The sequence below is a fragment of the Pteronotus mesoamericanus genome, unplaced genomic scaffold (genome assembly GCF_021234165.1).
Source record: "Pteronotus mesoamericanus isolate MK-2021 breed Mesoamerican mustached bat unplaced genomic scaffold, CSHL_Meso_final scaffold_476, whole genome shotgun sequence".
Taxonomy (NCBI): domain Eukaryota; kingdom Metazoa; phylum Chordata; class Mammalia; order Chiroptera; family Mormoopidae; genus Pteronotus; species Pteronotus mesoamericanus.
Genome location: NW_026555318.1, coordinates 3,416,681 through 3,441,470, shown reverse-complemented (window position 1 = coordinate 3,441,470; position 24,790 = coordinate 3,416,681). Strand labels below are relative to the sequence as shown.

The 24,790-nt window shown below is 41.4% G+C and overlaps 1 protein-coding gene and 1 pseudogene across 1 annotated transcript; one reads left to right on the top strand and one right to left on the bottom strand.

Moving 5' to 3' along the window:
- The first annotated feature begins 9,424 nt into the window (after window positions 1–9,424).
- On the top strand, window positions 9,425–24,790 carry MRPL45 (mitochondrial ribosomal protein L45). Its single transcript, XM_054593628.1, has 8 exons — window positions 9,425–9,628; window positions 10,539–10,716; window positions 11,131–11,248; window positions 12,221–12,319; window positions 20,345–20,393; window positions 21,367–21,516; window positions 22,241–22,414; window positions 22,865–24,790. The coding sequence occupies exons 1-8, from the start codon at window positions 9,563–9,565 to the stop codon at window positions 22,949–22,951; spliced, it is 921 nt and encodes a 306-aa protein (XP_054449603.1). The 5' UTR covers window positions 9,425–9,562; the 3' UTR covers window positions 22,952–24,790.
- On the bottom strand, window positions 17,062–17,303 carry LOC129086892 (40S ribosomal protein S27-like; annotated as a pseudogene).

Here is a 24,790-nt window from a genome sequence, read left to right as displayed (position 1 = left end):
TATGCACATATTTTTGACCCTTCAATTCAATTTCCAGGAATTTACCCTCCCTTGGTACTTGCAAACTGACTCATGGCCTCTTTGTAAAACCAGAAGTTTGGGAAACACCTAAATATCCATCAGGATAGTATACAGTGGGATACTATGCGACCATTAAAAATACTGAGGCAAAGTTATTCACATTATAGCTAAGCTAATAAAGAGAGTCATATCTTAGGCTGAGGAAGAATACCAAGAGCCAATAGGAGGAGCTATGCCAAAGTCCAAGCTAGAGTCTAACCACCTAGAACAATTTAGAGACATAATATTTGGAGTGGTTGGGGTGGGCGTAATGAGGGATAGGAACCACAAAGCCTCCCACAGATTTTCATGGAGGGAAGATCAGCATGAGAGCAGGTGGGGAATTAGCGAGGGGGAAGGTCCTTAATAATTCCTTTAAAAACAACGGGTGTTTGTAAGTCCTATACAGAAATCTGCAGTTGTGTGGTCCCTAGGTGGATTCAGTTTGCTTAATGGGCCACAGGCAGATTCAAGAAAGGTAGTAACGGAGGAGGAAGATGGGACTAGGAAAATGAGCCTGGGGAGCCGTGGGAGGATAATCACAGTTATGTAGATTTTTAACCAGCTTTTCAACTGAGTGCAGAGAATATTGGTTAAAAGATTGATATCAACAAAAAGAGGGGCCTCACTGTTTTACTAAATATTTTTTAAACCAATAACTTAAATTGGTGATTTTTAACCTCTTTTAAATCTCATGGCACACATAAACTAATTACTAAAATCCTGCAGCACAGTAAAAAATTTATTTTTTGCTGAGCTGTCAAAAATTACATATAATTTTGATTCATTCACACCGGACAGCTATTGTTGTGTTGGCTCTTGTCATTTTTTAATTTGATGAGCTAAGGGAAAAGAGGTCACTGCCATGACTAAACAGTCAGGTATTACATGTTTTAAAAATTCTATGGCATGCCAGTTGAAAATTGCTGACTTAGATGATGATCTAGCAGGGAAAGATAATGAATAGAATGGATGATAGAAGCAAGATTTAAAGTCATCTTGACAGATTAGAACAAAGTGCCAAAATCAACAAGAAATTTGACAGGGATAAAGTAAAGACCTACATTTAGGTTTTAAAAAATCAGTTGTATAGAAAGGAGTGGGACTGGCTTGACAGCATTTGACTTGAAAAAGGTTTTGGTCTCACTAAATCCAGTGCAGTCACAGTTTCATGAAAAGACACAATGTCAGATCAGGAGAGATAATAGTCTCACGACATTTTGAACCAACTGGTTCTGGCTGCCCCATATTAAAGAAGATATTGATGAACTAGTATATGCCCAGCAAAAGATCAGGTTGGAAAAAGATCCAGGAATTTTACTAGGTGAGGAAGAATGGGTCGAGTTTAGAGATGTTAAATATGGGGAAGAGAATACTAAGGTGGGTCAATAATAGCTGTCCTCAAATAGCTGATTTTGACAAGTATAAGGCTCACACTATGAAATTGCCAATATTCAACCATTTTGATATATAAAATGGCAATTTCATTTGGTTCAACTTAGTAGAAGAAGGTGCAGAAGACAAATGAGAATCATTGGGTAAAAGAGGGAAGCAAAGATTGGATCAGTATAGAAGGAGTTTGTCACAATCAGATGCTCTAGAGCAGACTGAGCTGCTTTACAAACTTCTAGATTCTTTGTCACTGAGAGAGCCCAGACAAAGCTGGGTGACAGTTGGGGACAGTTAGAATTTTCTGCGTTCAGTGGGAGACTCTTCATAATCCATCCTGAGTCTCCAGCCTCTCCAGCTGAATGCCACCGTACAAAGACAACACATTAGACTGCTGGGGATGCCCTGGCCTTCCTGTGTTGTCTTACACTGCTGTGTGTTTGTGCATATCAGTCCTAGAATTTCACATCTCCTTACATGCACCCTGCAAATTCCTACTCATCTTTCCAGACTCAACCCAAGGGTAGGCCCATCTGAATTCCCCGAATGGTCTGTCATACTCTCTGCTTTGCACCTTGTACCTTGTGCTTACTTTTGTAGTGGCACTTAATATTCTTTTGTAATTTTATGTGGATTCATCTCTTTCCTACTAAATGTGAGCTGCTTGTGGGTCAGAAATATGTCTTTTCTATCTTTAAAATTTATTATGTATGCACTTAAATGAAATACCAATCAATTAATCAAAACTGATACACTTTGATATTTTCTATTATATTTTGTTCAATTTAAAAATTGGAAGTCATGCCCTGGCTGGATAGCTCAGTTGGTTGGAGCATCAATCTGATATGCCAAAGTTACTAGTTTGATCCCTGGTTGGGGCACATATAAAAATCAACCAATGAGTGCATAAATTGGTGGAACAATGGATCAATGTTTCTCTCTTTCTCTCTCAAATCAATAAATTTAAAAAATTTTAATGGAAGTTATGATGCGGGTTCCAAAATTAATGGAGGTTTCTTGCCTTGTTCTGAAAAACGAAAACAAAACAAAACACTGAACTGCATGGTCGAGAGCAGGGATTTGAGTGGAACATCTAAGAACCTGATGGAAGCTGTGGGACTTCTTGCCAGAAATAGGCCTGTGTGCACTAAATTGACATTCAATTTCAGAGGCTCCTTGTACCCACTAAAGTCCTTCTGTACATCATGGTTATGAAAAAGTTCCTTCTAACTCCTGGTTTTCTGAGAAGCTCTAGAAGCTGTCTAGGAATGTTTAAGAGTCATCCATAGAAAGAGCACAAAATTGGAAGGGAGGCACTTAAAGAACAAAGAATAGAGGGAAAATTCTGAGGTGGGGCAGGCAGGAGAGTAAAGTACTTGTGGAAGACAAAGAAATGGGGAGCAAAGTAAATCCTGGCTAAGGGTAAGGAGGAAGGAAAGGTGTAGGGCTCCTGGGCCAGGATATTAGACCCGCTTTTCGGATACTCTTCAAATTCTGGAGTTTGGTGTTCCCGCCCTGTGGCTTTCACCTCCCTTCCCTATGGCTCACTTTCCCTTCCTCCCCTTTAGGCAGCTTTTATGGAAACTCTGAAACTCTTTTTCTCTTTTCTTCCAGATGGGGAGCTCTGGCAGAAAAAAAATGTTCTGGCCTGTGTGCAATGACGCTGTTCTCTCTGCCAAGGGATAAAGTTAAAATCTGCTTTCCTGGAAACCAGCTAATGTCTTTAGGAAGCGTGACCCCAATTAGGGAGGGATTGGGGCCTTTGAATAAAGGAGGGATAGGAAAATAATTTTTAGCATCCTCTGGTATAGTAACTCACAAGGATAGAATATGAACACTAACAAATAATTAAAAAATGGAATCTACTGTTTATGAGATCTAACTTCAGGATCACAGACTATAGGTCTTCCTTGAATCTTAGATAACGCCAGTCTTTTCAACAACATGTTGAGGAGGCAGCGAACGAACATGTATCTTACATTTCCACAGGGCACAGAGTGGAAGAGACATAAGCATAACACAATTGATTTCCTATTGACCCTCAGGAATTTGGGGGTTTTAAGAACTTGTGCAAAGTCCAGAAAGCCCAGAACATTATTATAGTCCATAATTAACATCGCTGAGGGACAGAGAATGGAATTTGGGGTGGGGTTAGAAACCTAAGTTACATGCCTAGATAGGCCCTGACTCACTGTGTGATAATGGCCAGTCACTTCCTGGCTCTGTGTTCCAGCCCCAGTCCCCACTATCCCCAGGCCCTTCCTCTGCCCGAGTAAAATAATGTAATTTCTTTCTTTCTTGAGAAAATTAACCCTGATTGTTTCTATAAATCGCTCTGGAAAATAGCCAGTCTCTGAGTGACTAGCAATGTGAGATGACTTTGTTCATTTTATAACCAATGTCCTGGGTGGTACCTAAAACCAGAAGGACTATATAAACTTATTTGCTGTCGGAATCCTCAGATGGGGTGCAAATACATAGGTGGTCCACTTTCCTCTTCTCTTCTGTCTCTTCTTTCTGGAATGACACTGTTTTGTTGAGAACAAAGGTAACAGCCAAGTAGGTCAGGGAATGAGTCAGGGCTCAAGGACTCGATACCAACCTCTCCCACTCCTGCCAGGAAGCCTCTCGGGGCGAGACTGAGAAGACAGTGAGCTGAGGGGCGGGCCTCACGGCTGCCTGCCCTGGGGCCTCTGGCTTGCAGTTTCACCCTCCTTTGCCCTGCAGCTGTACTGCATCTGCTGACAAGCAAGTCCTGACGTGCTCTCCCTCCCCCTCTCCCGAACCCCTGCTTAGTCCCAGAAACAGATGGCACATTCCACCCCAGAAGTGACTGTAGGAGAGATGAGAGGAAAAGGGAAGAACTGAACCAGGTGGAGATGTGTCGCTTCAGAAAACACAGAGCAAAATACAGAGACATTTTGTCCAGGAGGAGAGCAGGAAGTAGAAACTAAATTGCCCTGTGAGGCATCAGGATCAGTAAAGAACAGAAGAGCACCATGGCTGGGCTGACACAGTCGACAGAGCGGGATTGAGGGCTCTGGGTGAGAAGGACCAACGCACTAGCCTGCAAACCTGCACGACTGAAAAGCAAAATGGCAAAAAGTCACCTTTCTTGTTTGGAGGTCCTCAGCTCCTGCAAATCTCTCTTTCATCAACACTATTCCCAGTTTGTGGCAATTCTTAGAACTCCCGTTCAGGGGAAGACAGAGAAACAAACAGTTTCAGGCACCTAAAATCTACCAGAAAGCCTACTAGAAACATGTTTCCATGTATGATTTCACTTAGTGCTCACAACAGCTCTATGAGGTAAGTTTTATTATCCCCAGTTTACAGAGGGGTTCCCTGAGACTTAGAGGATTTAAGTGATCTGTTCATAGAGCTTGGAAGTGGTGGGGTCTGTATCAATTGCCAGAGTCCCCATAGATTGTACTATACCCAGCTGCCTTTGATTTGAAATCAAATCAAATCAAAATGATGTCAAAATAGTAGAGATTTCTTAAGCCATCCAAGGAGCAGACCAAGCAAAGAGCAATGAACAGAAATCTCTGAATCTCTAAAGGTAGATGTTTAAAAAACCTGGAATTGTTGGGTTTGCATAGACCTCCCTGCAGTCTGAGATCCCAGTGCAGCCTTGGTACCCTCTAGTGGAAGTTTTCTGCATTCACACAGCTTCCCTTTCACCCCAAAGGGCTACCGGGCATCCCAAAAGAAGGGTCAGCTGGAAGGTACGTGTTTAGATGTTGGGGTCCACGACATGCAGGCAAAAGAATACAGAGTAGAGTGAAAGTATGCTAAGCACTTGACTCACAAGGGGCCCCAAAGGCAGTCCTTTTTAGTGTATTATAAATGAGCTCAGGCCTTCCTGCATTATTAATAAGTGCTCAATACACATTGCAGGCTTTTAGGGCTCTGGAGAGTGACTTTTTTTACAAGGGGAAAATTAGTGATCAGAGATGTGAAGTGACTTGCCTTAAGGCAGGGTAAGTCAATGTCAACAATGGTGGTACTAGAACCCGTATTTCCTGCCTTCAAACCCTGAACCCTTCTCACTACATCTTACTGTCCTATTTGTTGGTAGATTGGTTTTAGACACAAATTGGTGTGCCTATAAGGACATGAGGTTGTAGTGTATAATCAGGAAATTGTTTTTGCTTTCATCTGCCCAGAATTTATACACATTTCAATCTTCCATTGAACACATTTATAGAGTGCCTAATTGGCAAGCATTACTCTAAAAATTGCTTTGACAGCCTACCACAGGATATGAGAACAGGCCCCCAGGCTCCTGAACCCCAAGTCTTCAGCTCCCCTCCCCCTCCTGGAGCTTCTTCCCCATTTCCCAGTGCTAAGGTGTCAGGTTTCTTTCTGTCTCCCTCCTGCAGAGGTAATCCCTGGGAACGGAAGGGGGTTAGAAACAGATTACTCTGATCCAGGGGCTTTGCTCTCTTCTCTGTAAATGTGGTGCTGGGGGGTGGGGTGGGGGGGTTTGGCAGGGGAGTCACAAATAGCCTGAAATTCCCTTTTAGGATTATTGCTTGATTTAGCCAGCTGGGGTGAAAGTGGAGCAAGAAGAGGCGAGGGATTAATTCTAGACTTAGTTGGAACAGCGGGTGGCATGGACTTCTTTTCTGGCTGAGCTGGAATGAGCAATATCTCTTTCTAAACATACCTTTAGAGATAAGGAGTCTGAGGCAGGCAGAAAATGGTAAAGGAAAAAGTCTTTGTCCTCAGCAGCAGGAAGGAGTGGGAGGACAGATGAGAAAGAAGAGAAGCTAGAAGGAGAAAGCCATGCCCCACAGGAATAAGAAATCACTTTCGGGCTTGAAAACAAACCTGCCTTTAGGTGGTCTTAGTTTCAACGGAGGTGAGAACTGCTCCCTGTGGGGAAGACAGCTAACAGATTTCCAGTTCATATCTGGGTTAGGAGCTCTCTTGCTTTAGGGACACTGCACTGGGGCAGACTCTGGGGGCAGGGATGTTATCTGTGTCCAGCCCAAAGAGCAGTGCTTTACCCAGGACTCTGCTAGGCTCTGTATATCCTTTCCAGGGTCATGGGATCTGGAAGCAGTGGCCATAACTAACTAGAGTGGGAACATGTATTAAGTCATTTAATGCACTAATAGCAATTCTTTGAATTAGATACCTATTTATCCCCTTTCTATAGATGAGGAAAAGAGGTGGAGCTAAGATATAAACTTAGGCATTATAGCATTGCTAACCATTTTGTGAGAGGCCTAGATAGGCAACTCTTGGAGTGACAAAAAAGCTCTGCTAACGTTAGCTAAAAATTTCTTGAGGACTTTTGTTGGAAAGTCAGAATTGTTGGTTTCTTCTGTGTCACCTTATCTGGGGGAATTAACCTCTTCATGGTCTCAAGGAAAGGAAGTACAACATAAACATAAGGCAAACCTATTACTCACATTATAATCAGATTTTTTCATTTCTCCAGGAAGATTTCCCCCCTTCACATCAACTGTGTTTCTCTTAGAATGTAGGTTACCTGACAGAACTTCAGGAATTTCTATGTTAGATTCTGTCACCTGCCACTGGGAGGGGAAAAAAATGCAAGTACATGCCCCCACTGCTCTTGAGATATCCCATTCTCTTCAGCTCCATTCAGAAATTTCAATAGAGCAGCAGGGGATTCTAGGAATTCCCTGTTTAGAGAAATAAGAAATCAACTTTGCCCTCTGCTTCATCATATTTCATTTGGGATTCTATTCATTTATTTTTTTTAAGAAATTTTAAAAGATTTCATTCTTATTTATTTTTAGAGACAGGGGAAGGGAGGGAGAAAGAGAAACACCAATTGGATGCCCCCAACTGGGGACCTGGCCCACAACCCAAGCATGTGCCCTGACTGGTAATCAAACTGACAACCTTTTGATTCACAGGCTGGCTCTCATTCCACTGAGCCACACCAGCCGGGACTGGGATTCTATTCATTTTTGAATAAATAAATACTTGACTGTCTATTATGTGCAAGACTGTCCTTTGTGAGGCTGAGCACCTAGCCACTTTACTCCTACCTCTAATTGCTTTTTCTGAAAGGTAAATTACTAGGGTTGTAGAATTAAGAAACATCCTGTGGTGTTGCTTCCCCAGCAGACAGCTCCCAATTTTCCAGTTAGTGAGGTAGGGAGATAATATGAATTTTCCAAAAGAGCAACTAATAAAAATAAGAGCCCATTTATAACTCATCTCAGAATAAATTAAATGAGGCCCTGGTCAGGTAGCTCAGAGCATCCTCCCAATACTCCAAGGTTATGGGTTTGATCCCCAGTCAGGGCACATGCAAGAATCAACAACGAATGCGTAAAAAGGTTGAACAACAAATTGATGTTTCTCTCTTTCTTGCTCCCTCTCTCTAAAATCAAGAAATAAAGTCTATTTTTTTAAAAAGAATAAATTAAATGATACTGACACCCTTTATTATCTCATCCAGGCTAATATGAAACAAAATTTCATTCCCTGAGAAACTGATCAGAGGGCAAGCAAAGGATGACCTGTGATGTGCTGGCTACCGTGTACAGCCAATGTAAAGCTCAATAATGAACAATCCCAGACAGACTATATCAATGTTCTGTATTAATCAATAACCACTCAGTGTAGTGGGTTTTTCCCACTTCAGTGGGGAGACCAGTCAAAAAAAGAAAAAAAGAAAGAAAAATTCATGGCTTATTTTCTGGTGCATAGAGTAGATAGACAGGAGTCTGTTAAGAAATAACTAGGTATCTTTCATTTAAATGCTTAATATATATTATTTAACACATACAATGGCACGTAATTTCATGTCGCTATTCATGTATAATGCTCTAGGTTTAGTGCTGTGTCTAGGACTGGTAGTGGAATTTTTACCCTTGAAGAATTTGCAGTATAGTTGAGAAGCCAAGACTTAAGACAATACACATGACCTCCAGAGCCAAAAGTAATCTCTTTCCTTTGATAGTCCCTAGCATTTTACCTGGTACTTTGTAGCAATTCAATCCCAGCCTGTAAGCTCTTGTATGCACATACCATAGTTCCTAACTCATTGCAGAATACCGTAGGTAAGTGCTCAATAAATGCTAATTGTCAGAATAAGATGAGAACCTATTGGTAAGTGTGGAAAGTGTTTGCCATTCAGCAATGATTTACAGCACTGGACTTTCCAGGATAATCCCAATCATGTATCTTTTAACACCTGAATATGAAGCAGTGCAGCATAATAGTTAGAGTGCATGGGTTCTGGAATTAGACTGCTTGCTTGGGTATGAATTCCAGTTCTGCCAGATATCAGCCATCTGACCCTAACTAAAATTTGTAATTTCTCTGAAACCCAACCTAAATGTAAAAGGAAGATATTATTCTTGTTTGTGGTGAGAAGTAATTAAATTAATATATGCAAATGCTTCGAAAATTGCCTGGCACCCGGTAAACATTTCTACGTGTAAACTATTGTTTGTTAGTATTAGTCCTGGGCTTCTTTCCCAAATGACAAATACGAAATGTTTTTGTCCATCCACGTGTCTTTGGCTTCAATAAACGTCAGTAGTCACTATGTGTGTTCAATAAACATAGTACTCATTAACTTCATTTGTCATTAAGAAAAAACTTTCTTCACAGTACAGATCGGGAAAACTAGAGCTCATGTTTAAAGTTACAGGGCATATTAAGGTCAGATATAGACCCAGACACTATTCGTTATTGCCCTTTCTGGGATCAAAGTAGGCATTGGGGGGAAAGAAACAAAACCCCAAAAAACCGCACTTGTCTCTGATGAGCCGCACCTTTTCATGACTCCTAATTGAAACTGTGAAACAACCCCCCAACCGTATAGGAATGCAGCAACTACTGGCCACCTAAAACCCTTACGCGCAGGCGCAGCTCGCTCTCCAGCGTTCGGTTGGCGCGTGACAGGCGTGCTTTCCACCCTACCCCCAACGCCGCCTCAATGCGCACGCGCAAACGTACTACCCGCGCACGTGCGCGTGCGCGCCTCTCACACTTCGCCGGGGGGCGCGCGCCCTGGAAAATTCCGCACCCGAGCCAGCTCCACCCTATGCGCCTTCTTGCATTCCCCTGGCTCTTCACACTTAGTCTCTGTCCCAGCAGCCTTTGAGCGAACAAAATGGCTGCCCCCATGCCGCGGGGGTTGTGTTGCTTATCCAGGGTTTTAGGATGGTGGTTTCGACAGGTGGGTAGGGCCCAGGCGAGTAGGACTGTAGTGGCTGGAGGAGGAGGACAGAGTAGAGGGAAAGAGCCCTTTCGCAGTCGCCCTTGGTGAGCTTGGATGATACGAGTCATGCCATGGCTAGGGAAGAGTTTGAGGTAGACAGGATACAGCTACTGAGCTAAGTGGCCCAGTAGTGAAAGCCTGGGTAGGACCATGAGGGCGACCAAGTTCTCGGGGAGCAAGTGTGTCCTGTTTCGTCTGGGTGTGTTTGGCAGGAAGGATTTAAAGGAGAAAGACGTGATGGTTTGTAAGGTGGGGTCGCTTCCCATTGATTCTAAATGTCCTAAGTGAAACAGTAGCTGGAGAGGAGGGAATCCAATATTGTCACTGTACCTGTCTGAGCAAACCTCATGGTCAGAGAGCAAAGAAATCTGGCCTTTACAGAGTTTATTAATAAGCTGGGAGCTAGAACGACTGAAGTTTGCAGTGAGGATACCAATAGAATGAGCAGAATGTAATCTTAGTAAAATAGAGATGCTAAGAAGGCTTTTCTTACGCTTTTATAAGAGCATTCTGCTCATTTCAGCATTGGGTTGGTGTTTTTGTTCCCCATCAGACTGAAGATTCTTTTGAAAGCAGAAGCCTTACTTTAATCAATCAGTATCCCTAGGAGTTGCCCAGTACTATGGCTAGTACTGAAAGAAAGCCTTTAGCAAGTGTTCAGTGGAGTTAGTAAATGTTGCTTACTAGCTTCTAATAAACACTCGTAAGTGTTAAGGTAGTAATGCATTGCGCCTTGGCCCCCACATATGTGGTTCTGCAATTGTTCCTAAGTCATTCTTTGATTGTGCTTTTTCTACCTTTGTTTAGAGTTTGTTCCAGATCCTATTTTTTCCAGGTTACCTATATCCCAATCTTTCCTGCCTTCCAGCCAGTCTTGGTGACTCAGTCCATAGCTGTAGTTCCAGTTAGAACCAAAAAACGTTTCACACCTCCTACTTATGAACCCAAATACAAATCAGAAAAGGAGTTTATACAACATGCCCGGAGAGCGGGAGTGGTCATTCCTCCAGAGCGTTTGGAGCGTCCCATACATCTGGCCTGTACAGGTGAGACATGGTATTTCTGAGACCTTAATCCAGTCTTCGTCTGTGAGAGATAGTCTGGAAAGGGGAATGATTTGGAAATTGATTGACAGTATTTAACCACAAAAAATCAGTTGAGTCTAAATAATGATTTACTTTGCATACATTGTTTTTCATGAGGTCATCTTTGATCTTGTTTTCACACTATTCCTAAAAGGCAAAGGTGAAATTTCCCCATTCTGTACAAGAAGAAACTGAGGCTTTGAGGGAAGACTTAAATTCTTTTATTCTATTTTTTTCTCATGTAACACGATTCTCTCTACATGGAAGTCTGACTCATTTATCTACTTTATCTAAGATTCTTCCCAATTTTATGACCTCAAGATGACTTTTCCCTAGTCTTGCAACGCTTTCTTAGTTTTTGCCTTCTCATTACAGCCGGTATCTTTGACGCCTATGTTCCTCCAGAGGGTGATGCTCGTATGTCATCTCTTTCAAAGGACGGACTGGCACAGAAAACTGAGCGATTGAAGAAGAACGTGGCATCACAATTGTCGTAGGTGTCTGAGACAACTGGGTGTCAATATTAGGATAAAAATTTCTTGTTACTATTTTATTCCAGAGAGATCATCTTGGGTTAATTGAATTAGATATAACTCTCTTAACAACTTGATAGTATTTTCTTTCTCTATAATAGAGTCAGTGGTAAATGTAGAATGATACAGACATTCTGATTCTTAGCATCTCAGCCTTTATTAGTTGTTAGAGTTGACTGTAAAGTTCATAGGACTTTTTGATCACCTATTTTAAAATTTAAAGTAATGATAAAAGAGAACATATATGAGGAACATATATTAGAATTTAAATTTCAGAGAGTAACAAAAGCCAAAAAGAATGAAGAAGACAGACCTGTTCTTGGGAGCTAACTGGGGCTTAGTTAAGGAGCAGAAGAAAAAACCTTCTGAGCACCTCTTTTAGTTGAAAGGGCAGAAACATTTAGTATTTGTCATTCTAAGGTTCTTGAGAGTCATTTATAGATTGTTTTGCATAACTATATTGAGTCGGTGTTAATGTTCTATGTGACCATAACTCATTACTATAAATACAGATCTTATCATATAACGTTTCCTGCTTAAAATTCTACTGTGCTTTCCTATTACCTGGAGAATAAAATCCAAATTTCTTCAGTGGTATTAAAGGCTTTTTATCATCTGACTTTTGTCTTCTCTCCATCATCATCTCCTTATTCCATTTTTTTCATCTTAAACTTTGGGTATCCAAACTAATTGCCAATTCCTTGACAGTATTGTGGTATGCCTCTTTGTCTTTGCGTATCTTTTTTAACATTTAAAAAAATTATTGATTTTTTTTTTTAGAGGGAGGAGGAGGGAGAGAGAAACATCTGTTCCACTTATTTATGCATTCATTAGTTGATTCTTGTATGTGTCCTGACCAGAGGTTAATGTCAGCTGTGAGTTGTAGAATTGAATGAAGTCTTTAAAAATGATTGTTATGATTGATTTTATAGAATACGGAAGATAAGGGAATATGATGCTAATTTTAAAATAAAGGACTTCCCTGAAAAAGCTAAGGATATCTTCGTTGAAGCTCACCTTTGTCTAAACAAGTAAGTGAACTCCTGTCTTAAACCCATTATGTTCACATTTTGTAGTAGAACTTCCTATGTGGTAAATAATTGGACCTATGGTGTCCTTGACCGTTTTCCCTGCTGCTGGGGGTTTTCACCATTGGCGTGGCTCTGCTCCACCTACAAGTGTTGGGAGACCCTGCCGAACAGCTGATGTTTTTACCCCACCTGATCTCTAATTCTTCCTGACCCTTTTTGTGTGTTTGTCTTAAGTATGTATATTTCTCTTTCCTTAGTTATTTGGTATTAAGTATCTTTTGAAAAATTTTAAAAGATTTTATTTATTTATTTTTAGAGAGAGAGAAGGGAGGGAGAAAGAGGAGAGAAAAACATCGCTCAGCGACCTTTTGGTTTGCAGACTGGTGCTCAAGCCACTGAGCTGCACAAGTCAGGGCTCTTTTGAAAATTTTTAATGTTTTCTTGATTCAACCAAGTAAAAGTCAAGGCCGCTAGGGAGATGAAAACCACTGAGGGCCTGGAATAAATTTAATTACCAGCCCTTGGACTATTGCTGACATTCTTGAGCTGTGGCTGCTGTGGCTGCTGTGGCTAGGCTTCAGGTAGGACCCCAAATCTGTACTCTAAAATCCATTAATTTTTTAAGTTGTTTTATAAATTATGAAATAGTTCAAACATAAAAAAGTAGCATTCATGTTAATAGATGTTTACATTTTGTTATATTTGTTTCAGAGTCTCTAGGAGAGGGGGCAGGGATAAAATATTATAGATATAGCTGAAGTCTCATCTCATTCTTTTTCTTCCTATAGGTAACTACTATCTTATGCGTAATTCCCATGTATATTTTATTTTTATACTTTTCACTAAATGTACAAATGTAAATAATATAAATAATGAAAGCCTATGTGAATGATATCATTGTATATATCTTTTTGAAACCTATTATTTTTATTGTTCAACATTGCTTTTTATATATTTGATATTTTTCTACCACATTATTTTGTGTGTTCTATTTGCCATGATTTTTCTTCGCTTCTTTTTCTCTTTTCATTTATTACATTGATGTAATTTTCTTCTTCCTTTTTCATTCCTTCCCTTGCACTTGTTTGGAAGTATTACATTTTATTTCTATTCTTTTAGAAGTTATTGTTGAAATGTTTTACATGTATCCTTTTTTTAAATTTTTTTAAGTTGATTTACAGAAGGAGAGGAAAGAAGAGAGAAACATCGATTTGTTGTTCCACCTATTTGTGTATTAATTCATTGGCTGATTCTTGTATATACCCTGACTGGAGAATCCAACCTGCAACCTTAGCATATGGGTACAGTGCTCTAACCAATTGAACTACCTGGTCAGGGCATGTATTTTTTACTGAATATTATAAGACCCTTAGAACACTTTAATTCCAATCACTACCTCATTCATCTTCCATGTTATTGTCATCTAGTTTTTTAGTTCTGCATTTTAAAAATTTCACCTTCATTTGTTTTGGGTTTTGTTTTTGTCCCCCCACTTCATTTTTAAAGGATGCTTTCTCTGGGTCAAGAATTCCAGGTTGGTGGTCATTTTCTGTCAGCATTTCTGTCGTCTTTTGGTTTCTGTTGTTGCTGTTGAGAAGTTAACTATTTTTTCTTGTTGTTTCTTTGAAGTTAAAGTTTCTTTTTTTCTCTGCTTTTAAGATTTTTTCTCTGCCTTTAGTATTCAGCAGTTTACTATGGGGGGGGGGGTGTGTGTGTTTATGTGGGTGTCTTTATCCTGCTCTGGGTTTCTATTGCTTCTTAAATCTTTGGTGCATTTTTTGTTAGTGTTGGAAAATACTTAGAACATCTTTTCAGATGTTGCTTCTTTTCCACGTTCTTGTCTCCTTTTGTGCCTCTGAATGCGTATCTGCTAGATCTTTTCACTGTGTGCCACATGTCTCTCTGGCTTTTTTTCTGTATTTTCCAATCTCCATGCTGTCCCTCCACCCCTTCAGTCTTGATATTTTGTGCTCTTCCTGTCCCCTTTTCAGTTATATCTAATCTGCTGTTAAACCTATCTATTGAATTTTTTTTTTAAGATTTTATTCATTTTTAGAGAGAGGGGAAGAGAGGAAGAAAGAGAGGGAGAGAAACATCAATGTGCACTTGCCTCTTGCACGCCCCCAACTGGGGACCTGGCCTGCAACCCAGGCGTGTGCCCTGACTGGGAATCAAACCAACAACCCTTTGGTTCACAGGCTGGTGCTCAGTCCACTGAGCCACATCAGCCAGGGCTGAAGTCTTAATTTTATACTTGCTTTCTATTTTTATTTTTAGAATTTTTTTAAAGTATATTTTATTGATTATGCTGTTACAGTTGTCCCAATTTTTTTTTCCTTTTGTCCTCCTCCGTCCAGTACCCTCCTTCCCTCCAGCAATCCAGACCCTTAGTTCATGTCCATGGGTCATGCATATAAGTTCTTTGGCTTCTGTATTTCCTGTGCTATTCTTAACATCCCCCTGTTTATTTTGTACCTACCAATTATGCTTCTTAATCCCTGTACCTTTTCCCTCATTATTCCTCTTCCTCCTTCCCTTCCCCCTCCCCACTGATAATCCTCCATGTGATCTCTATTTCTATGATTCTGTTCCTGTTCTAGTTATTTGCTTAGTTTTTGTTTTTTTTTAGATTCAGTAATTGATAGTTGTGAGTTTATTGTCATTTTACTGTTTATAGTTTTGACCTTTTTCTTAAATAAGTCTCTTTAATATTTCATATAATAAGGGCTTGGTGATGATGAACTCCTTTAGCTTTACCTTGTCTGGGAAGCACTTTATTTGTTTGCCGTTCCATTATAAATGATAGCTTTGCTGGATAGAGTCATCTTGGTTGGAGGTCCTTGCTTTTCATCACTTCGAATACTTCTTGCCAGTCCCTTCTTGCCTGTGTAGTTTCTTTTGAGAAATCAACTGAGAGTCTTACGGGAACTCCTTTGTAGGTAATTCTCTTCTCTTGCTGCTTTTAAGATTCTTTGTTTTTAACCTTTGGCATTTTAATTATGATGTGTCTTGGTGTGTCCTCTTTGGGTCTAACTTGTTTGGGACTCTCTGTACTTGCTGGAGTGATATGTCTATTTCCTTTGCTGATTTAGGGAGGTTTTATTATTTTTTCAAATAAGTTTTCATTTGCTCTTCCTCTTCCGCTTCCTCTTCTCCACTGGCATCCCTATGTTGGTATGTTTGGAGGTGTCCCAGAGTCTTCTTATTTTCTCATTTTTTTTTTCTTTTTCATTCTTGTTTCTTCATTCTGTACTGGTTTACTGTTTATTTTTTCCTTATGTCCCAAATTGTTGATTTGAACCCTGGCTTCCTTCCCTTCATGGTTGGTTCCCTGTGGATTTTTCTTTATTTCACTTAGTGTAACCTTCATTTCTTCCCTTATGCATTGTTGCTGTTCTCAGTAAGTTCTCTGAGCATCCTTATCACTGGTGTTTTGACCTCTGCATCTACTAGGTTGGCTATCTTCATTTTGTTTAGGTCTTTTTCTGGGGTTTTGTTCTGTTCTTTCATTTGGGCCATGTTTCTTTGTCTCCTCAATTTGGCAGCCTCCCTGTGTTTGTGTGTATTAGGTAAAGGTGCTTTGACTCCCTATCTTGGCGCACCTGTTAGGTTGTAAGGGGTGGAGCCTTACGTATTTGCCAGGGCAGGGGGAACCCGCTTCACTGCTTTGTGGTGCTATTTGTGGGGGAGGAGTCAGAGAGGGAACAATGCCGCTTGCTCGGCTCTTACCCCATTTTCCAGTCACTTCCTCCACTTCCTGTGTGCCATGGGCACCCTTCCAGCTGCTGCCCTGGTGCTGAATCCCAGAGGGTGAGTTTGTGTATATTTTTGGACCCTAAGGGTCCTTTAAATGGATTCTTCTGAGAGATCAGCAGTTTCTTCTGCCGCCCCAACCCCCACTAATTTTTATAGCCAAAAGTTATGAGGTTTTATTTTTCCCTGCACTGGAACCCTGGGCTGTGTGGTCTGGCCTAGGGCTGGGATGGCTTGCTCCCCAGGTGTTTCTCCTGGTTTTTATCTGCCACATGTGAACGTGGGACTCCTCATTCCAGGGGCTGCTGCCACTGCTGCCACAACGCATACTCTCTCCCCTGGCTTCCTGTCTCTGTCCCTCCTACCCATTTGGATGAATAGTTCTTTAAATCGTTGGTTGTTGGACTTCCATACAGTTCAATTTTCTGGCAGTTCTGGTTTTTTGTTTTGAGGTTAGTTGTGATCCTTCTTTACGGTTGTGTGAGAAGGTGAAGCATGTCTGTCTACACCTCCATCTTGTCTGAAGTCCACTTTTCGAATTTTTATTTTGTTTTTTTGTGTGTGTCAGTTTCTTTGCTAAAATTCTCCATTCTGTCATCTAGTTACTTGAACATACTAATTACACTTACTTTAAAGTCTGTGTCTGGCCCTCGCCAGGTAGTTCAGTTGGTTGGAGCCTTGTCTCGCTTTCCCAAGGTTGCAGGTTTGATCCCCTGTCAGGGCACATACAAGAATCAACCAATGAGTACAGGGTAGGGTTGAGGGGAAGTAGAGGCAAATGTGCTTGAATAACAACAACAACAACAACAACAAAAAGAAAAAAAGAATCAACCAATGAATGCATAAATAAGTGGGACAACAAAAATCAGCATCTCTCTCACTCTAAAAATCAATTAAAATTTTTTTTTTTAAGTTTAAATTTTTTTAATCCAAAATTTTAGTTGATCGGGTTGGCTCCCGACTCATCTCGATTCAGGGTGCTTTTAGTGCTACTTCCTCCTGAAGGAGCATCCTTCTGGAAGCCTTGCATTTCCTTCTGTAGGCTGACAGGACAGTGGAGCAACCAACACATAAAACTACTGTGTGTGCGTGGCCGAAGGTGATGGTGATTTCATAGCATCCTGTGCATTTCACATCCATGAAGTAGAAATTAGGGCTCTGCACCAGGTGCTGCTTCTTGTGTTTCCTCTTCTTTTCCAGAGAGATGAAGGAGATCTTTAGCAAGAGGCATGTTGTTGTGGGGAGGTTGTCGCTGCTGGAAAGACCAGTTTTTTAATTTTGATGAAGTCCAGTTTATGCTTTTTTCTTTTGTTGCCTGTGCTTTTGGTGTCATATCCTAGAAATCATTGCCAAATCCAGTGTCATGAATTTTTTCTCTTATGTTTTCTTACAAGAATTTTACAGTTTTATTTAAATTTAACTCACATTTAGCTCTTTCATCCATTTTAAGTTAATTTTTGTATAAGGTAAGAATCCATCTTCATTGTTTTGCATGTGGATATCTCGTTTTCCCAGCACCATTTGTTGAAGAGACTGCCCTTTTCCATTGCATGGTCTCGACATCTTTGTTGAAGATCAACTGACCATGCATACAAAGGTTTATTTCTGGGCCCTCTATTCTGTTCCATTGGTCTACATGTCTGTCCACATAGCAGTACCACATTGTAATTGAATTGTTTTCTTAATTTCCTTTTCTGGTTGTTCATTGCTGGTATATAGAAATACAACTGATTTTTGTATGTTGACTTTGTATCTTGCAACTTTGCTGCATTTGTTTATTAGTGCTAAGTCTTTTTTTGTGGAATTTTTAGGATTTTTCTATATATAAGATTGTGAGATCTATGAACAGAGATAATTTTTACTGCTTTTCTAATCTGGATGACTTTTATTTCTTTTTCTTACCTAATTGCTCCAGCTACAATTTCTGGGACTATGTTGACTAGAAGTGGTAAAAGCAGTAATCCTTGTCTTATTTCTGATCTTAGGGGAGAAGTTTTCAGTCTTTGACCATTCAGTATGGTACCAGCTGTGGGTTTTTCTTATAAGGTATTTATAATTTTGAAGAAGTTTCTTTAAGGTATTCCTAGTTTATTGAGTGTTTTTATCATAAAATGATGTTACATTTTTCCAACTGCTTTTTCTGCATCAATTGATATGATCATATTTTTTTCCTTCATTTTATTAATGTGGTGTATTACATTGATTAATTTTCTTATGTTAAACCACCCTTGCATTCTAGGGATAAATCTCACTTAGCTGTAGTTTGTGATCCTTTTAGTATGATGCTGAATTTGGTTTGCTAATATTCTGTTGATTTTTGCATTTTATTGTTCTTCACACTGGATAATTTTGATTGCCTTATTATCAACTTCGTTGATCCTTTTTTTTACCTGCTCAGACTTGCTTATCAACCCCTGTAGTAAAGTTTTTATTACAGTTATTGTACTTTTCAGCTTTGGGGTTTGGTATCTTTTCATAATTTCTATCTCTTTATTGATTCTTATTTTGTTCATACATTGTTTCCTCATTTCCTTTGTTTCTTTGTCCATGGTTTCTTTTAACTCATTGAGCATGTTTGGGACAGTTGATTTATCTTTCAGTAATAATTCCAATGTCTGGGCTTCCTCAAGGATGGTTTCTGTTAAAATTTTTTTCCCCATGAATGGGCCATATTTTCATGTTTCTTTGTATACTTTTTTTTATTTTTTGCTGAGAACTCTGGAGAGCCGATTTCTGTGCTCCTCAGGAATTGCTCAATTTGCACACCACCCATTCATGACTTCTCCAGACTAACATTTCTAAGTGCATAGTCTTCGTTTTATGTAGTCATTGAAATTTCTGTTCCATCATTTCTGCAGTCAGCTAGTCATCTGACAAAAATTTCCTTAGATGTCTGGCTGAGTAAAAACAAAACAGGTGCTCTTTAAATCTTTTCATTCATGTTGGTGGGAGAAGTTGCCGCACCCAGCAGAACCAAAACCACTCCCAGAGGGTTCAAGGTTTTAGAAAGAGTCCAGCTTCTGGCCATTGGACCCTGTTTCTGGATCCCTTCATCATCCCTTATGTTGTTGTGGCAGGTCGTATTCCTTCCATGTGCTTTTAATTTCCTCCTCCTCTCTGGCATCTAAGGATTTACCTTTCTAGTGAACTAGGACAGCATATTTAAAAATGTGTTTGTGTGTATTATATTCTGACTAGCATTTCTAGATGTTTATAGTGGGATTAGTTTTACATTCACTCAGTCCATTACATTGCCAGAAGTAGATGTCTTCTTTTTATCTTTCAGTGTAAGTTCTATTGCAAAACAGTAAATGAACTCCTAGAAAAAGGATTTTACTTGTACCGAGGACTTCTAGGCCAGAATAGTGAGGAGAAGGAGTGCATTCAGAGGTGCCAGCACGGTGGTCATGGTAGCCGTCCCCACAATTCACGTGGCTCAGGCTAGAGCTGCAGGGGGAGAGATGAGTAGGAATGTTTTCTATTAGGAATAAAGGTGAAAGGGAAGCAGATAGAACTAATCCCTTACCTGTTCTGGGATAAGAGACAAGAATTTTGAAAGGACAAAGACTTCAACTGCGTAGAAATTATTCAGCTGTGGGGGAAAGTCATGAATGTGTATGTGCTTTTAGATTTACTTGAAACTCCTCAGTTAGGAATCCTCCTAAAATCTTGTATGTACAGGGGCTGGGGTTTGTTAATCTGTTCTCTCACTCTTACTGCATAGAGTCAGCATGACCAGCTCACTGTGGCAGTAACAAAGGTGAGCATAGGGGAGGGGAGGGTGGGTCGGAGAAGAGAGATGATGATCTTGCCTAGGTTTAAAGATGGCAGTGTAATGAACCAGACACAGGCCAGGCCAGTTGGTACTGGTGATGTGTTTGAGGTAAGGAGAGAACATGAGCTTTTTGTTGTCATTTATGTTGGATTTTTATTCCCTGTTCCATCTGAGAGCAAAAACCAGTCCTCGTGTCCCAGTAAGGGTCTCTTGCTCATCATAAGGACGTGTAATAATTTCAGAGAAATTTCTTTCTGCTCCTGACACTCAAACCTAATTCTACTCTGCTTGAAGTTCAGGGTTTTCTGGTAAATCATGTAATTCATGTTTGTGTCACCAGGACTTAGCATACCTCCTGGCTTATGTCAATAGTACGAGTGAAGAAAATCTTCGTAAAATTGAATTGTTTTCCATTTTCCAAATCATTTTCAAAGCTCATACAGAGCATCATAAAAACAGGGGTCAATTTTTTATATATATATCTCTTTCTTTTATAGCTCAGACCATGACCGACTTCATACCTTGGCAACTGAATACTGTTTTCCGGTAGGTTCCCATCCTTAGAATTGTGGGATGCTGAGTGGGCATATTGTAGACATCTCCTTTGGTTTTCTTAAGAAGGATCAGTTTTGAAAGTACAGGAAGTTTAAAGCAAAAGCTGAAGTTACATTATTTTTGCCTGAATGGTAACGACTTGACATGGACTCTGGGAAGGGCCATGCAAATGAGGGAGGAGGAAGTCCCTCCGCCAGCAGTACCGTAACCTCAGGGTTGGGTCCTGAAATCAGGGCATGGGCTGCATTGGGTCAGCCCGCACTTGCCTACACTGTAATAAAGGATTTAACAAGAATTCACAAGGCTTACATTGTGTGGTAATGGGTGCTGGGGATTTTGGGAGATGCACAAGGAGGGGGACTTTGTGATTTAAGAATAAGAACTTCAGTTTCTGTCAGTTCAGCCTTATCTCCCTAGGGACAAGGATAGCTAACCTTGTCTTAGTAGTTTAGCCTTTATATCCCTGTAAAATCCTAACTTTCTCTGCTAATAGGTGTGTGCGGGGGGCAGCATATATTCAGTCAGCAAAAATACATGTAATAGCCCTGGCTGGTGTGGCTCAGTGGATTGAGTGCCGCCCTGTGAACTGATAAGTCACGGGTTCAATTCTCAGTCAGGGCACATGCCTAGGCTGCAGACTGGGTCCCCAGCTGGGGGCGTGCGTAAGGCAACTGAGTGATGGCACTATGGATTGTGGTTTTTATTGATTTGGAGAAGAGTCCTCAAGGAGGTAGGTTGGTCTTGAGTTGAGATTTAAATGAGAAGAGAGTCGTTGTGAGGTAGGCTTGAGCAATAGCTTACTCAAAACTTGGGACAGTAAAAAAGGTGTCACAAAAGAGCATTTGGTGGGAAGTGTTGCATTTGGCTGTAGTACTGCAAGAAGTGAGAGGAGATGTAGAAGGAAGCACCAGCTCCCCTAAAGGGAGCAAAATACTCAGTAGAACTTGTTTTTTTCTACTCTCAGGACATGGTCTGGGACCTCCAATATAAGACCGTCCGCTGGAGCTTCGTAGAATCTTTAGAACCACCCCAAGTGGTTCAGGTTCGCTGTTCAAGTATGCTGAACCAGGGCAACATATACGGCCAGATCACCGTCCGCATGCATACCCGCCAGGTAGAGGCACCAGTCTGCTTTCCTCCCAGCTTTTCTTCACTCTCAGGTTGGGCACCTACCACTGGAATCCTGGCTACAGCTGCCCAGCCTGCAGGTTCGAAGGAAGGGTTCACCGAGGTCTTCCTTGCTCTGTCACTGCCCTCTTCCCACTGCTAGCCGTTAGCTCTACTAAGACAGGTTCAAGGATATTCTTGCCCACCCTTCCTGGTATCGATTTCCTCCTTCCTCCCCTCCCCAGTCAAAAAAAAAACCAAAAACCCAAAAAACAACAACCTCTAAGATGAAAGTGTTAGTAGTTGATCAGTTAGTCTATATTCAGAATTCTGAGGTGATTTGTTTCTACCCATTAAAATATTTTGTTATGGTTGTTTTAAAAATGGTTGTGTGCAAAAAAACAAAACAAAAACAAAAACAAAAACAGGCCCTAACTAGGTGGCTTAGTTGGTTGGCGCATCATCCCATACAACAACAAAAAGTGTGTGGGTTTGATCCCTGGTCAGGGCACATACCTAGCTTGTGGGTTTGATTCCTGGCTGGGGTGTGTACAGGAAGCAACTGATCAATGTTTCTCTTTCTCTCTCTCTCCTCCTCCCTCCCCTCTCTCTCCCTCCTCTTTAAAATCAGTAAACATATCCTTGGGTGAGGATTAAAAAACCCGAAACACACAGAAACAAAACAAACAACTCTGAGGACTAACAGGCCAGACTTGCTCTCATCCCTGCAGACTTTGGCCATCTATGACCGGTTTGGCAGATTGATGTATGGACAAGAAGATGTGCCCAAGGATGTTCTAGAGTATGTTGTCTTTGAAAAGCACCTGACAAACCCCTATGGGAGCTGGAGAATGCATGGCAAGATCATCCCTTCATGGGCACCCCCTAAACAGCCCATCCTTAAGGTAAGGTAGCTTGTGTGTTTTAAGAGGGCTGAGGCCCACCCTGACAATGGGTTGGGCATCACCCTGTAAAACAAAAGGACCCCGATTTGATTCCCGGTCAGGGCACGTTCCAAGGCTGTGGGCCAGGTCCCAGTTTGGGTTGGGAACCTGTGAGGAGCAACTGATCGATTTTTCTGTCATACATTGATGTTTCTCTCACTCTCTCTTTCTCCCTCCCTTCCCCTCTCTCTCAAATATAAATCAGTAAAATCTTTAAAAAAGAGAGAGCTGAGGTCCTACTAGTGGCATCTTAACCCAGTCCTTTTGGGCGCCACCTAGTGGACAGAGGGGGTGATGCAGCATCAAGGAAGGGGAATCCTCCTGTTAGGGGTTGGCCTGAGGGCGACGGTGATCTTCCCTGCATGAGCCATGGGCTTGGATGATACATAACTCAGATTCCTGCTCTTTCAGACGGTGATGATCCCTGGCCCCCAGCTGAAACCGTGGGAAGACTATGAAGAGCTACAAGGCGAGGCCCATAAGCCTCAGCTAGCCTGATGGCCAGAGCGATTCCTGGGGTGAAGTATGGGTGCTGAGGTGGCTGGGAGCTGTGAAGTCGTCCTTCTCCACATGCTGTAGAAAGAACTACCTTTGCTCTCTCCTCTCTTGCTTGGGTTGTTCAGCAGTCTCATCCCCAATAACCACAGTTGGTGGCTAGGCCCGGGTGGGTGGCTGCTATGCACAGCCCTGGACCCACTTACTCTTTTTTAAGTTGTATATCTACCTTCTGGGTCTAGATGAAAGACACTTTGTTTCAGAGAACACCTGACACCAATCTTTCCCAAAGCAGGGACTGTCAGGAGCAAACTAGGAGAATTTCCTTATCACAGGGCAGGGGTCAGAGTTTGAAATAAAAGTCTCCGTGTTTTGGATCAGTTGTGGTGGGTTCTGTCCCTATTCCCTGGTTCAGGTTAGAAGTTGAGCCAGCCTTCCAACGGCAGAAATGGAAGACAGGCTTGATTGTGAGTGGTGGGGCTCCCAGGAAATCCAGACTTGGGGGGAAAAGTGTTTCTAAGAGGTGGTATCATTTAAGAGGGTCTTTTCTCATACACTGACTCACTGAATCAGCATTTGTATTTCATAGAAGAATGTAAATACAAAGAAATCATTTATCCCCCAGCCTTTGGATTGTGTTCATAATTATCTGCTCCATCCAGGCATGATCCTAGGAAGCATGGGGCCCATGGAGAAGTTCATCCATTTACCTAATCCATCTGTAAGACTTGGATCCCTGATTTAGCAATGGTGACTATTCTTTTCAAGCCCAACACTGGGAGGGCAAAGGTACCAGAATATGGACCGTGTACAGTGAAACAGTCCAGCCCCTCTTGTTCCTTAGCTCCAGCTAGGCTGTCGGAAGGAGGAAGTGGAGCTTCACAGGCCCAGGTAATAACAAGAGAAATCACTCTACACCAGCAGCAAGCTTGGCTTTTAGTACTATTGCTTTTGTCAGCCCAGTGTGGCCTTCCCTTAAAAATAGGACCTTAATTCTCATACTTTCTATTTTTCAAGCCTAGAATTTCTTTTAAGGAGTCTGTAAGTCAGGTTAAGGATTAATCTGTTCTGACCTTGTGCTGAGAGATGAGTCCAAAGAAACTGGAATCAGGTTGAGACTAACCTCACTCCTTAGCCTCTCTAGAGCTATGAGCCCAGCAAAGCAGCAAACAGTCCAGGCCTCACTGGGGAAAGCGGACAAGCTGCTGAGTGCTGACCGGAAACAAGCTGTGTATGCTCGGGCAAGAGGCAGCACTGGTGGGTCATCCAAAGCAGCCACTCTCATCATGCTACTTAGCTTCAGCCCCTTTGGCTTAAAATGTACATCATTTTACAGCCCAAGTGAGGTTTGGTTATATCCTACTTGTGTGAGTGCCGGATTAAGGCAAAATGAGATGAGAAGTGCTTTGACCAGGATCCACAGCTATAAAGAGTAAAGGCGGGTGATGCAGGTTGGGCAGGGAAGCAGAGAAACAGAGCCCACTTACTGGACGAATGATACATTGATTTCTCTGAATATGTGAAAACAGTGCTTTAAATAAGCTGTTTTCACTGCACTCCCCCCGATCTGTCTCCTGGGTTTCCAGATAATCCTAAATAGCAGCTAAGCAATAGCTGCCGCCAGGGAGCCAGAGGATAAGTGCAATTTTCATTTCCCCTTGGGACCAAATCCAGCTGAGTGAAAGGCCCAGGCATGAAGGATTGACTAGAAGGACCAGGCAAGAGATCCTCTGCAGTGCCAGCCGTGGAGCTGAGGTGCTGAAGGCTGCAGTGTTGTTACCTTGGACTTTAGAGCAGGCATTGTTTTTCTTCCTATTCATGTTTAAAGACATTGAAAAAAAT

Coding starts and splice junctions, on each gene's coding strand:
- MRPL45 (XM_054593628.1), top strand. CDS start 9,563: ATGGCTGCCCCCATGCCGCGGGGGTTGTGTTGCTTATCCAGGGTTTTA. Junction 9,629..10,538: donor TAGGATGGTGGTTTCGACAG/GTGGGTAGGGCC, acceptor CCTGCCTTCCAG/CCAGTCTTGGTGACTCAGTC. Junction 11,249..12,220: donor AACGTGGCATCACAATTGTC/GTAGGTGTCTGA, acceptor TTGATTTTATAG/AATACGGAAGATAAGGGAAT.